This window comes from Magallana gigas, chromosome 7 (assembly GCF_963853765.1).
Source record: "Magallana gigas chromosome 7, xbMagGiga1.1, whole genome shotgun sequence".
Taxonomy (NCBI): domain Eukaryota; kingdom Metazoa; phylum Mollusca; class Bivalvia; order Ostreida; family Ostreidae; genus Magallana; species Magallana gigas.
Genome location: NC_088859.1, coordinates 9,740,556 through 9,754,937, shown reverse-complemented (window position 1 = coordinate 9,754,937; position 14,382 = coordinate 9,740,556). Strand labels below are relative to the sequence as shown.

At 33.3% G+C, this 14,382-nt stretch overlaps 1 protein-coding gene across 4 annotated transcripts in view; it reads right to left on the bottom strand.

The window, feature by feature from the left end:
- Positions 1-10,626, bottom strand: part of LOC105323962 (cadherin-23) — a 34,569-nt gene extending 23,943 nt beyond the window's left edge. For 3 of the 4 annotated variants that reach the window (XM_066067444.1, XM_066067448.1, XM_066067447.1), the window contains exons 1-9: positions 10,475-10,626; positions 9,630-9,815; positions 8,228-8,317; positions 7,400-7,581; positions 3,118-3,177; positions 2,472-2,561; positions 841-933; positions 602-613; positions 356-472 (exon numbers count right to left, since the gene is read on the bottom strand). In XM_066067444.1, coding sequence (XP_065923516.1) covers positions 356-472; positions 602-613; positions 841-933; positions 2,472-2,561; positions 3,118-3,177; positions 7,400-7,581; positions 8,228-8,317; positions 9,630-9,675 — 690 coding nt within the window. In that variant the 5' untranslated portion in view covers positions 9,676-9,815; positions 10,475-10,626. The remainder of the gene's footprint in view (positions 1-355; positions 473-601; positions 614-840; positions 934-2,471; positions 2,562-3,117; positions 3,178-7,399; positions 7,582-8,227; positions 8,318-9,629; positions 9,816-10,474) is intronic. The other variant, XM_066067445.1, reaches the window with a different exon arrangement.
- Positions 10,627-14,382: the final 3,756 nt, after the last annotated feature.

The window sequence follows — 14,382 nt, the reverse complement described above, 5'->3', positions numbered from 1 at the left end:
CAGAGAATATTTAAAGAAATAAAACAATGCGAAAGTCCAAATTAAATAAATTGTTTACTGTTCACGCTTTCAGCCATGTCGGCTCTTCATACAGTTATGCAAAATTACGTTGTTTGTAACCTTATCAATGACGTTTTGGTATCTCTCTCTCTCTCTCTCTCTCTCTCTCTCTCTCTCTCTCTCTCTCTCTAATCAAAATGTAACAATTTTTTTTATTACAAAAACACCTTATCAAAATAAATTGAACAAAATGTGTATAAGTAAGTGTTATAATTGTCTATACTTAATATAATATATGCTTTTTTACAGCAAGACTTCGACACAAACTTTTTCGACATAAAACTGAAAACAATACCGTTGCTATGATGGTGTATTGCAGAAACGTTAACGTTTCGTAGTCCAATTCCTTCTTCAAAACTAAATCTCCGTTACTTGCGCTGATGTCAAAATACCCATTATAAAGATTTGAAGCCTAAAACAACACACAGAATAACTTGACTGAATATGAAATTTATATAAATAATAATCGTGAAAATCAAAATTAAACACAGGTAATGAAAAATAAAAAAAGTGAATTGTGCTTTCTTTTTGTAAAACTTACCTGACCTGAAGACTGTAAAAAAATAAACAAGTTGCTTAAGATAGTGGCTTATTGACGTAACAAATATTTAGCACAGAAATGCGTGAATTAGATTTGAAATCTTTTTAAACCTGGCTTTCTTAATTTAATTATCAAGATATTTTGTATTTCTGTAGATAAAGCGTTCATAGGTCTGGTGGCTGCTGTTGCTCATATAACCAGGTCAGCGATGTTGCCCCTGAGTGTCTGTTTTATCTTACCATTATCGAGTAAAACACCTGTCCCGCTGTTCCAGTGTCGGGATCTGTAGCTTTGATATTTACATTGGTCACTGTACTATTTACTCTAAAGTTCTATTGAAAGAAACAGAAATAGACAATATCATTTCAGTTTTAAGAGAGTCATGATGATCGAAAATGATAAAGAGGTATAGCGCCCTATTCATATTTCGCCTACACATGCGCACGAAAAGTATGGTTTTTTTAAACAATAGATACATGTATATGTGCCGTTCGCAAAAGAATGTCTGACTTTTCAGTACTGATTTAAAAATAATGTATCTGTAACCAGTGAATTGTTATAAATTCAGGAAATATACATCGATCACTAAGCGAATAGAATATTCATTTGATATTCTAAACTGTGATTACCTCTAGCAAACTGAAAAGCATCTTAACGTAAATGAATGTCGTGTAATTGAAAAGATTGATTTATACTTGATTTGCTCACTTAAAGAATTGAAAAAACCCTCAGACTAAATTGCAAGTATTTTGAACTATATCATGATTTAAGTGAAACAAAAGCAATACATCTTTTTACACCAGTGACCATGTACAAAATCATAAAAACACGTGCGTACAACTCGACTACGCATACAACGAAATCCAAAGCTTTGCAATATATAAGCGAAATGTAAACACTACTATTTTTAGAAAACTCAACAATTACGTACACGTATTCGTTCAATTGTCAGAACAAAGACCACGTTAAGGTGGTATGGGACACCTCCATATTGTTGCGTACTCCCCAATGAAATAAACAATAAAATTAAGTACAGTTTTTTATAATTGTTCACCCCTAAAGGTGAAGTTACGAATCTGTAGGTCATGACTTTGAATCCCGCTTGGCATTTCATAATTTTTTTTCTTTCCAAAAACTGTTTGAATTTATCTTTGGTCAAATACCATACAATTAAAAGATTCTGAAAAAGTAAAAGTATTTTAATTTTAGTGTAACTTTATCGACATCAATATCGACAGGTGTTTTATACGACCTCAAACCAAAATGAATATAATGTACAGCTTTACTACAACACATGTAGAAATGATTTAAACCAGTTTTTGATGTTCAAATACCGTAGTCAAATATCTTAAATTGTTTGCATATTCCCAAAAATCCGATATAATCTCGTAAGACATAATAAAGATTTCTTAAAATGCTGATGTTGTTCAAGATAAATAAGACCATTTTAACCAGGTACATCATTATATTTGTGTAATTTACATGATCAATACTTATTTTACACCGGTCCTAAATTCATGTAAGCACGGTCACACAGGTATATAAACCCTTACAACCAATTCAACACCTGAAACTCGGAACTGTCGTGAAGCATTTCTTTCGTGTTCTTATATTTGTACATTTTTTTTCTATATTCATATTCTGTTTGTTTATAATGTATTGACTTGCTTATTTCACGTTAGTATTTAGTGTTGTTTGACAGTGAAAATGTCTGATGTTTTCATTATTGCTGCAGTTAAGGTCAAATCGTATACTAAATGCGCTATACCTCGTACGAATATTACGTTTTATTTTTATTCAATTGTTCAAATTTAAATCGTTATTATAATTATCTGTTTTTCATTTTAAAGCATCCTCAGCTATTTCGTACCTCAGGAAGAAGAATTTGATAAGAGGGAGATTCGAAAACTGGACTCTCATCGTTAACGTCATCAAGAATCAGTGTCACAGATTTGTATTTCTATACAAGAAAAAAGAAAAACACTCCAATACATCCAAAAACAAAACATAGATATGCTATTCACGTAACTGATGAAAAAGTGTTGAGAGGGTATCAAAAGTCAATTTGTCCCATTTCAAGATATATAAGTTAACATACAGCGAATGAATAATAGATGCACGACCTTTCTCAGTTATAAACCAATTTTTTTTTCAGAAAGATTCATACAACAATCATCATATGAGTATTGCAATGAAAGATGCAAAGTAGCGAATTTAGGCTTAGAATGCTGATACTGTAAATTTATAATTTTCCTAAATTAAATTTCATTAATTAATACAAACACATTATCTAAGTGTAAGTTTCCATTTGACTTTGAAGGTTATCATTCGGAAGAGTTATTGTAATCTTTTACAAACTTTATAGTATAGCATAAATACAAATTCAAATCTTTTTGATACGTAACTGTAACCTTAATAGTAGAATACGCCTGAAGAAAAAAGTGTACGGAACATGGTTATATACTTGTTAAAAATTACCCAAAATGCTTGCGTTTTTTTTTATTCATAATACTTACAATTTGAGCATTTGTGTTACTGCTATTTGCAAAAAACTTGAATTCCAAGCTCTGTGTTCTCTATAATGAAAATAATTAAATTAATGTCACATTTGAACCCTCAGCAAGATGCCTGATTTTTATAGTTCGTATATTTTTTTTTACTTTGCACTTAGATTTTCTTACATGACGCTCTCTACTGTCTTTGTTTTTACTGTTTTAACAATACTTAGACTTAACGGTGTACATCAATAATTTATGCAAGAAACAATAAATAAAACTTTGATTCAAAAATTAAAAATAACAACCTTAAATAGTTTATATATGATAAATCGTTTAATCATGGAATAAACTAAATATAAGTTTATTTGTTTCAAAGACGTGTTTTGAATGTTACAAAAGAATATTATCAAATTCGTTTTAGAGGAACAAAATCGTATAATTTGCGGTCAAATTCGATTCACAAAATGCGTTGAATTCAAATAGAAAAATGCAAACTATGCTTTGGTTAATGCTTCGTTGCTAGTCCCAAATCATTACCAATTAAAGGAAGCCGCAACAAAAATATGCAGTTTATCGTATAGGTTATCAACAAATATTGACATCAAGTGTAGATCATATTTGCAATGGAAATCTGTGACGATCAATTCTCCATAACGCATGTAAATTCTGTTGACGGCGTATGAGCACAAGTAAACGTCAGTAACCGTTTTTAATAGATATATTATTGTAAAACTAAGTATGCACGTTCTGGTGTGCAATAGGACCGACGATATCCAAAAATAGATATTTATTGCTTAAACGCATTCTTCATAGCCTATATGAAGCAATGCATTGTATTTTATATTCAAACGCATGTATGTCCATTCTAAAATGACTAGAACTGGATCGTGTAACAAGAGGCCCATGGGCCACATCGCTCACCTGTGGAACAATAGGTATGATAAAATCAGCTTAATGGAGTCATAATACAAACAATCTTGACAATGTACAATAATACATGTAGATCCTGTATATATAAAATCCATTTTCCCCCTGGATATTATTATGATTATAATCATCATTAGTCCCTTTTCTAACAGGATGATTTTATAGTCATATCACATGTTGAGTATTGCAGTTCTCAAAAAGATCATTAACAATTGTTTATATATGGGATATAAAGCCACATCACACTCTGAACCTTATTGTGAGGCCGAAGAATTGTCCTGGAGCCAAAGTCTTAACAATTATAAAGAATCATCTGGCTGATTAGTTTCTGAGAAGATTTTTAAAGATTTACTCTATATATTCCTTTGTAAAACTTTGACCCCCCCCCCCCATTGTGGCCCCACCCTACCCCCGGGGTTCATGATTTTCCCAACTTTGCATCTAAACTACCAGAGGATGCTTCCACACCAGTGTCAGTTTTCCAGGCTGATTAGTTTCTGAGAAGAAGATTTTTAAAGATTTACTCTATATATTCCTATGTAAAACTTTGACCCCCCCCCCCATTGTGGTCCCATCCTACCCCTGGGGGTCATGATTTTAACAACTGTGAATCTACACTACCTGAGAATGCTTTCACATAAGTCTCAGCTTTCTTGAATGAGTAGTTTCTGAGTAGAAGATTTTTAAAGATTTCCTCTATATATTCGTATGTTAAACTTCAACCCCCCATGTGGGCCCGACCTACCCCTGGGGGTCATGATTTTCACACATTTAAATTTACAATACCTCAGGATGCTATAACACAAGTGTCAACTTTCCTGGCCGATTACTTTTTGAGAAGAAGATTTCTAAAGATTAACTCTATATATTCCTATGTAAAACTTTCAACCCCCCCCCCCATTGTGGCCCCACCCTACCCCCGGGGTCATGATTTTCTTAACTTTGAATCTACACTACCTGAGGATGCTTTCACACAAGTTTCAGCTTTCCTTGCTGATTAGTTTCTGAGAAGAAGATTTTTAATGATTTACTCTATATATTCGTATGTTAAACTTCAACCCCCCATTGTGGCCCCACCCTACCCCCGGGGGTCATGATTTTCACAACTTTGAATCTACACTACCTGAAGATGCTTCCACACAAGTGTCAGCTTTTCTGGCCGATTAGTTTCTGAGAAGAAGATTTTTAAAGATTTACTCTATATATTCATTTGTTAAACTTCGACCCCCCATTGTGGCCCCATCCTACCCCCTGGGGTTATGATTTTCACAACTTTAAATCTACACTACCTGAGGATGCTTCCACGCAAGTGTCAGTTTTCCTGGTCTTATGGTTGATGAGGAGAAGATATTTAAAGATTTTCTCTTTATATTCCTATGTAAAAAAAATTACCCCCCATGGTGGCCCCACCCTACCCCTGGGGGTCATGATTTTCTTATCTTTGAATCTACACTACCTCAGGATGCTTTCACATAAGTGTCAGCTTTCCTGGCCGATTAGTTTTTGAGAAGAAGAATTTTAAAGATTTACTCTATATACATGTATTTCTCTGTAAAACTTTACTTGATATATTCCTATGTAAAACTTTCACCCCCCCCCCATTGTGGCCCCATCCTACCCCGGGGGTCATGATTTTCACAACTTTGAATCTACACTATCTGAGGATGCTTTCACACAAGTTTCAGCTTTCCTTGCTGATTAGTTTCTGAGAAGAAGATTTTAAATGATTTACTCTATATATTCGTATGTTAAACTTCAACCCCCCATTGTGGCCCCACCCTACCCCCGGGGGTCATGATTTTCACATCTTTGAATCTACACTACCTGAGGATGCTTCCACACAAGTGTCAGCTTTCCTGGCTGATTACTTTTTGAGAAGATTTTTAAAGATTTACTCTCTATATTCCTATGTAAAACATTGACCCCCCCCCCCCCATTGTGGCCCCACCCTTCCCCCGGGGGTCATGATTTTCACAACTTTAAATCTACTCTACCTGAGGATGCTTCCACACAAGTGTCAGCTTTCCTGGCCGATTAGTTTCTGAGAAGAAGAATTTTAAAGATTTACTCTCTATATTCCTATGTTAAACTTCAACCCCCCATTGTGGCCCCATCCTACTCCCTGGGGTTATGATTTTCATAACTTTGAATCTACACTACATGAGGATGCTTCCACACAAGTTTCAGCTTTTCAGGTCTAATGGTTCATGAGAAAAAGATTTTTGAAAAATTCTCGAAAATTTTCATAAATTCCTAATTACCTCCCTTTGCAAAAGGGCGTTGTCCATATTTTCACAACTTTGAATCCCCTTAGGCTAAGGATGCTTTGTGCCAAGTTTGGTTGAATTTGGCCCAGTGGTTCTTGAGAAGATGTTGAAAATGTGAAAAGTTTACAGACAGACGGACAGACAGACGGACGACAGACAAAATGTGATCAGAATAGCTCACTCGAGCTTTCAGCTCAGGTGAGCTAAAAATAGAGGAAATATTTAGACAAATTAAGTATACGAATATGTATGCATCTTGTGAGCATTAAAACATCCGATCCCCTCATCATGTTGTAGTAGACAAGTAGTAAATATAAATTGTACTCAGTTTGGTATACGAAATGACAAGATATCCATGTTACACTATTTCCTGGATATTCATTCTGTGTGTTTCAATTTAATTTTAATCAAAGTACTGAAAGGACTGAAAGACGGGGTCAAATTTATCAATGTTACTATAAATTTTACCCGTGCTATCTGGAAGTAGTTTTACTCCTTGTCATATATTCCTAGGCTTGAAACTACTCGTCAATTGTTATTTTGTTCCGTTTTTTTTGTGTTAAAAAATTTAGAATATTACATTCAACACGAATCAAATTTAATGAAGAAAAACTCATTGAATAAACTTTCATAGGTAAAATTTCTTATGAGTCAACGAATACTCCGAATGCATTCGTACATCATCGGGTCATTCCGTACAAAGGCAGGATGTAAACAGAGTAAGAATAAACATCAATCGTCTTATTCGTTTTTGTTTGAAAGAACTGTTAAACTAATCTTTGAATCATGAAAAGAATATTATTTAACTATTTTTCAAATATTGATTCATATATATCAAATCTGTGTACAGAACGCTCATAGCAATTTCTGCACTATTTTTCTTCGCGTAGATTCAATTGATGTGGTCTAAGCGTGCCATCCGGTTTGAGTCTCCATCTAACAGTAAACTATTAGACGGGGTCACGTGACCCCGTCTAAAAATCATCAGCGTATCAAGCCTGTTTGCAAATACAGGTTCATTAGCTGTTAATGAACGTTTCCATAGTAGAAATATTCCTGTTATATAGATTTATCTCAAGCAATCAAGCAAATAACAAAAGACATACCTCTCTATCCACAAAAGCCTTCAAGTAGACATCACATGTGACATTACTATAATTATTCTGAATGGGAGTACAGTTCCTTGATATCATGCTACTAGTTTCCGCAGACTGGACGGTATGGATGCTTACATTGAGGCGAGGGCTCACAACCCAAGCACCAATCGAAAACACATATTTGGGGTTATCTGGAAAACGCAGCATACTTCATAGTTATTCATATCCAACGCAAGCTAGTTTTTTGTTTGAACATTTAATTATAGCTTGTTAATAATATATTTAACAGCAACATTATGTTACTTGTAGTAATTTATTTAAACAATTAAATGTTCTATTTGGTAATTGATACGTGATATGAGGGTAGCAACATTGCAGAAAAAATTACATAACCCGCGTTAGCGGGATATGTAAAAAAATTTCTGCAATGATCGCTAACTTCATAACCCGCATGAATCATCAAAGAAAGCAATTTGTTGTTTATATTTACATTTTTCTTTTAACTAATTAATAATTTGATTGTAAAAAGTAAGTAAACTTCACTAAATTACTATTAATGTACATAAGTATGTTAGATAACAGAAACAGCCAAATCGTCTCGTCATCATGATTATTTCATACCGTCCGTGATTTTTCTGAGGTCAGTGTAGGTTTACCAATCGATAAACGGGGCGTGTAGATTTCAGTCTGGCTGTTTCTATAGAGCTATGAATTGACTATAAGTTTCCGTAAGAAAAAGAGAGAACCATACTTGGTAGATGTAAATATAATCATTTTATAACAAGGTTTTTCTTCAAATGGGAAATTTGTTTTGTTGGGATGTTAAGTGTGACGTACCTGTGTAATTTCTTTCTGGAACATTTGGTGTGTTAGGTGTTGTTTCTGAAAATATGGGAGGAAACTGGTCTTCATATTGGGAGGATACACCTACAACACACAGCTTTGATAACAAACAGGTTTATAGTAAAGGTTACTGTCGTGTTACTGTAAATTTATATTTTGTTCATGTAGTTACGAATTATTAAAAACCCTCCTCTTATGGCCGTGTTTGATTTAATACTGACATTTCGTATGAGAAAAAAAATTCATATCAAGCATATTATTGTCATTTCAAATCTTGCAAGTTCCATCAAAAACGTATTTTATTGACTTGTTTTTCTTTTAATACAGCTTGTTAAACAAGTTCTCAGCAAACTGAAAGTATAAAGAAATTGAAAAAATGAAATGAGCCGTACCGTACAATCTATGTAAAAAGCCTTCTATTTGTTTTGTGTGTCTCTAACATGTCTCTTAGTAAACTATTTCCTTATTAAATGTAGAAAGTATTTTGATTAACCATTGGGTTTATTTGATTGTGAGCAGATCGAGGAAAACATATTCTAGTGAAATTTTGATGGTTTACCTACTATATTAGGACAATTATTGAGAAAGAAATATTTGTTAGGGCTACAGGGTTTAATGATTGACATCTGCATATAAGCGATCGATAAAATGTATTTTGGGTATGTTTATGGAGTTTCAATGATTATTTTTTAAATATTTATAAAAATGTTAGCCATTTAATGCTTCAATTCGATCTAACACGACAAGGCGTAAAAATCGTTGGACGTTGACTTGCCACTTATAAAGCTTTACCTCGCTTATTTTATGATTCAAGCAATAAATATTGTAAGAATAAAAGATGTAACTTCATTTGACAATTGAACAACTCATTGCAACTAATTAACACCTCCTTATCACTATATAACGTGTATACAGAAATTGTAAATTAAGCATTTCGAAGAAATTCACTCGCTAATTTTTGAGAAGCATTTGTTAAAATATATGTGAAAGTTGTGATTCTACCTTTGTAAAATATTTCAATTATTTATTGTATTAGTGCTTCTTTTAGAAGTGTTCTGACTCAAACTAGAAATAAAACAATTTAAATCTTAAAAAAAAAGAAAAAAAGCCTTGTGCCTTCTATTTGAGACTGTTTTAAATGACAGGTTATGACCACCTGAAGAATAAATTATAAAATTGGTTTTATTTTCACATGTATATGGCTGTGATATACCAATTCTGAAACTGATTGAAATAAAGAACTTTTGAAACAAGCATGACGTCTTGACGATTTTGACCTAATCTCGATTAGTTATACAATTTGTCACTTAACATAACAACATGAAAAAGAATGTCAATGGAAGATTAATTTGACTTTTAAATCGAGCAAAATTGAACTAATTTAAACGAAACTTACAAGAGATGATCACACTTGCAATACAAAAGAGATAAATGTGCGTCATCCTGGTCCACAGACGTCGTCTATCGTTTTCAGTGATTCAAGACACCACCCGCCGATCACCAATGACTTTTTCAAAAATAAATTCCGACACTCGCCGCTTTTGATATCGTAAATGTCTGTTCCTGTGCAGTGATTTATTACCTAAAACCACAGGTGGAATACATGCATAAAAGATAATGCAATATCATTGCTAAGGAAGAAATTTTTGTAGTTTTATTGCACATCGATAGCTACACATAAGTACTTACAGGTAAAATATAATATTTTGCACAGTATCAGTATAATCGAACACATGATGTAGTTTGAAACAATAAAGCAATAAAACTTTCCCAGCTAAACCCATTTAAAGAAATGATAGAAGGTAATTTTCTTTATTTCTTAACAGAGTATTGTATTTACATTCTTGCCAACCATTAAATTTTGTGATAAAATGGATGGCATACAGTGGTAACATGTCTGAAGTTTATCGAATTACCCGTGATTGATCAGAAAATTCGATAAAACCATGAAGTAATCTAAAACTTTTTTTCCATTTAAAGCATTACGAGAGAATCATGATCTGTCAGGTATGTAACAAAACCTGAGTATACGGACACGTAAACAGCAAAACCTCTTAATATGGAAATCGATATAACAATTCGTAATTCAATTCAAATAAAGCCAACTTTGTAAACAGCGTGCATGAACGTAAATAAAGGTCTTATCTTTCATATCGCACCGCACTGAACACATGAATCAAATGAAAAGCGGAAATACCTAGAAAAAATGGACAGCATGGTAAATAGGTTATTATTTCTTACCTTTGTCGCTATATCGTTTTTCAAAACTTTTCATCAGACAGTACCTACTTGTACATATTTGTGTGATGACCAGTGGATTCGTAATCTGCACTTCCTGTTGCGAACATATCAAAAATCTATTGAGGTATTGATTTTAAAAGTCACGTGATTGATAAGACTCTCTCTCTCTCTCTCTCTCTCTCTCTCTCATTCACACACATATATAATACTGCTTAGGATTTTTTCATAAAAATAATTATTGTAAGAATGCCTGTTAGAAATACTAACAGTGCAGTAGTTTTTGTAATATTATCTAAACTGAATATAGAATATTTTCTTTTTTTTCTATGACAGACATCACATTACCTGAATAAAATGTTTCAAATAAAAAAAGCCAGGTGAATTTCAATTGTTCGTTAAATAAACAAAGATAAAACTTTAGCGTTGTTGTTAGTTAATGCACAGACATGTTTTCAGGTAAGAAAACAGACAGTGTAGTGTATCTGTTGACCATGTTTGCCGCCATTGAATACGTGAATCTAAAGAGGGAGGGTGAGGAACGGAATTTCTAACTACAACTGAATTACTCCCTTTTGCTTCCTCTTCCGCTCCCAGATAAAGTTACGTAAATATATAGAGGATGTTTCTCTAAGAGAAACGCTATGTCAAAAAAATCTCGGATCCACTTCTGACCATGATCAGTCTTTAAGTTTATTTTCAGAAGTTTAACACGGAACTTTATATCTAGACGTGAGGTAGGTTGGCTGACTTCACATGAAGTCAGTGCGGTTGTCACATTAAAATAAACAAAATATCGGAGCCTGGAAATACCACAGTATAATTTTATGATCTAACCAACATTCCAAAAACCAATTCATGGCTTATAAGTTTTTAATATGCATAATCCTAGATAAGTTCTTGGAAATAAAAATCATTTGGAGTAAAGGGGGTTCAACACAGTCCAGGGCCCCAAGCTCTTACATGCTAATACGTGTATCTGATCCGCTGATTTTTTTAAAATAACAAGAGTAGGACTTCATCTGCGAAATCGGCGTACGCCGAATTCGCCGATTGAGCCTTGGTGATCCGGTTAGTTGCTTCATTTGACCGGGTAAGATTCGCTGGCGTACCCCGATCTCGCCGGATTTGAAAGCCCGGCGTAGAATTCGCTGGGTTTTTTATTAGTATGGCGGATAGCTGATGGTTATATGTTGTAATGGATAGAAAAATGTAGATAAATGTTTATAAATCGACATATTCATTGTTTGTATGCAATAAATATATAGTATTACGGTCTCCTTGTTAATAATATCGATCCGAGAATTAATTGTAAAAAAAAGACTTCTCAAAGCTTCGCCTTTTCTTAAATATTTTATTAAACATCAAGCTTGATCGTTGTTTTCGGCAAATCTTGATTTGTGTAAGATATTTTTTGCACTGAAAGAGACTTATGTATTTACTTGTGCCACATGTTTAGCATTTATTTTTTTTACAAGAAAAAAATGAGAAAAAAAAACTATTAATTAAAAATCCTCTAAAGTGTATCGCATTAATAATGATCATTAAAAAATCGCCTTAATCTCTCCAGAAACCACTGTGTGCTGGGAGATTATATATGGTTACATCTAGAGACAACACTATAATCTGAATAAAATGTTTGAGTTTTTTGTTTTGATTTCAACGTTCCAAAAACGCAATATATCTAATGGACATACAACTTTTCATTACTGACATATAAACTGAACTGAACTGAACTTTTATTTATTTTACAACGATTGATAAACAAGTTCTACAACTTATATTAATATCTCTCGTTGGCACGGATGTTAGCGCGAGGGGGTCATTGGTGTGGGAAGAAGCCGGAGTACCCGGAGAGAACCCAAACTGCAAAGCTGTTGTTAATATGCAGGTTGTTTGTATAAAATACTGGAAAAAAATAAAGAAAAAAATATGCAGAGTGGATGTTAAAAGTTCCCAAATACATTCTTTTTTTCTCATTCATGCAAACTTGGCCTAATCTTACGAAAATGATCTGCAGGAAATTAAATTTTTACTCATATAGCATTCTCAAGGATCATTTAGGGTTCCCCAAAAAATTATTATATCTTCTTCTGTAACTTCTAGGCGCATGGTCAATGTAGATTATGAATATGTCGTCCTTAATTAGATTGATCGGTTAGAGCGAACATTTCTGTTACAAATTTGTCATATTTAATAGTCTGATAAAATTCTTAAATAATTATACCGTGTTTCTGAATTTATCCAAAAAAAATGTGAATAAATATAATCTTTTAAAAGTTTCATTTTATATTGTTTGTAGCAAAACTATGCATTCAAAACAATTACATGCAGCAAATAACGCGCTTTTTGAAAAGAGGAAGCTAAATGGTGGGTGGGCTCAGACGTCATTTTTTATGATTGTATATAGTCACCAAGTTTGTTTATGGTCAATTGTTAAAGATTATCCACGCCTGGGAACCATGTTTAATCGTTTTATGGAAACGTTGATAAAAAGGCATTTCGACTTGGAGTTCAATTTGCTTTTCGCTATTTACTTTTCCAATAGCCATAAACATGCTAATAAACTTACATTCAAAATTCCATATTTTAACTCCTCTTTTCAATCAAAAGAAACAGTTATAAAGTAAAAACTATTACCTGCTGACCTGACCTAAACATTGACATAATTAGCTAGCCTGGCGAGAAGGTATAAATACTATTATATTTTGTTCCATTGAGAATAGTATTCAAGGGTCGACAGACGTCTGGCTAACGCACTGTATCCCACATTTGGGCCTTCATATTTGGCGAGGATTGGCCCCGGAAATGTCCCATCGACCCTCAAAAGCAATCGTGTTTACACGACCATTAACAGGCTACCCTGTATCATCCCTTATTTATGCCCTCATATCTGGAGGTAATGGGTCCCCAGGAATGTCCAGTTGGCCCTCAAAAGGAACTATATTTACACGACCATTAACAGGCTTAGCTAGCCTAATGAAAATAGGAAATTTTGTATAATACAATTATATTGTATAATGGGAATATCTTTAAGGGGTTGGCTAGCACCCTGTATCCCATATTTGAGCCTTCATAATTGGAGGGGATGGGGCTCTGATCATGTCCAGTCGACCCTCAAAAGGAATTAGGTTAACACTACCATTAACAGGCTTAGCTAGCCTGGAGAAAATAGGAAATTTCGTATAATACAGTTATATTGGGAAAATCTTTCAAGGTGATGACTAGCACCCTGTATCCCATATTTGGGCCTTCATAGGGAGTGAGGATGGTACCTCAGGAATGTCCAGTCGATCTTCTAAAGGAATTGGGTTTATACGACCATTAACATGCTAAGGTAGCCTGGAGAAAATAGGAAATTTCGTATAATACAGTTATATTGGGAATATCTTTAAGGGATTAGCTTTATTGTGGCATCTTTTTGTTATTTGTTATTTACTGTAAAAAAAAATTAAATCGAAGACTACTTTTATGTCACCTATATTAGAATTATAAATCTTTAGGTTGAGCAACCAATATTGTGTATCATAGATAAAGTTTAAATACTGGGTAACAAAAATGTTGTGTATGTGTTTATTACATATAACTGTCAATATTTACATGTTTACGAAATTCGTTTGTATACATGTAAAAGTATACATTTTGATTTAACGAAAAATAGCATAAAAAATGATCTACATTGAAAAAAAATCAACGCAAATTAAGAAAGTATTCAGTGGTAAATTTCAGTTAATATTATATCATTAATATTATATTATTTGTTTTATTTTAAGCAAAAAAAACAAAACAAACAAACTAGTGACCAAAAATATAAAATGCATTATTTTATCACTACATCACTAATTGAATCACCACAATAATAATACTTACGATACACCATAGAATATTATAAACGTTTGCAATTCATTTGC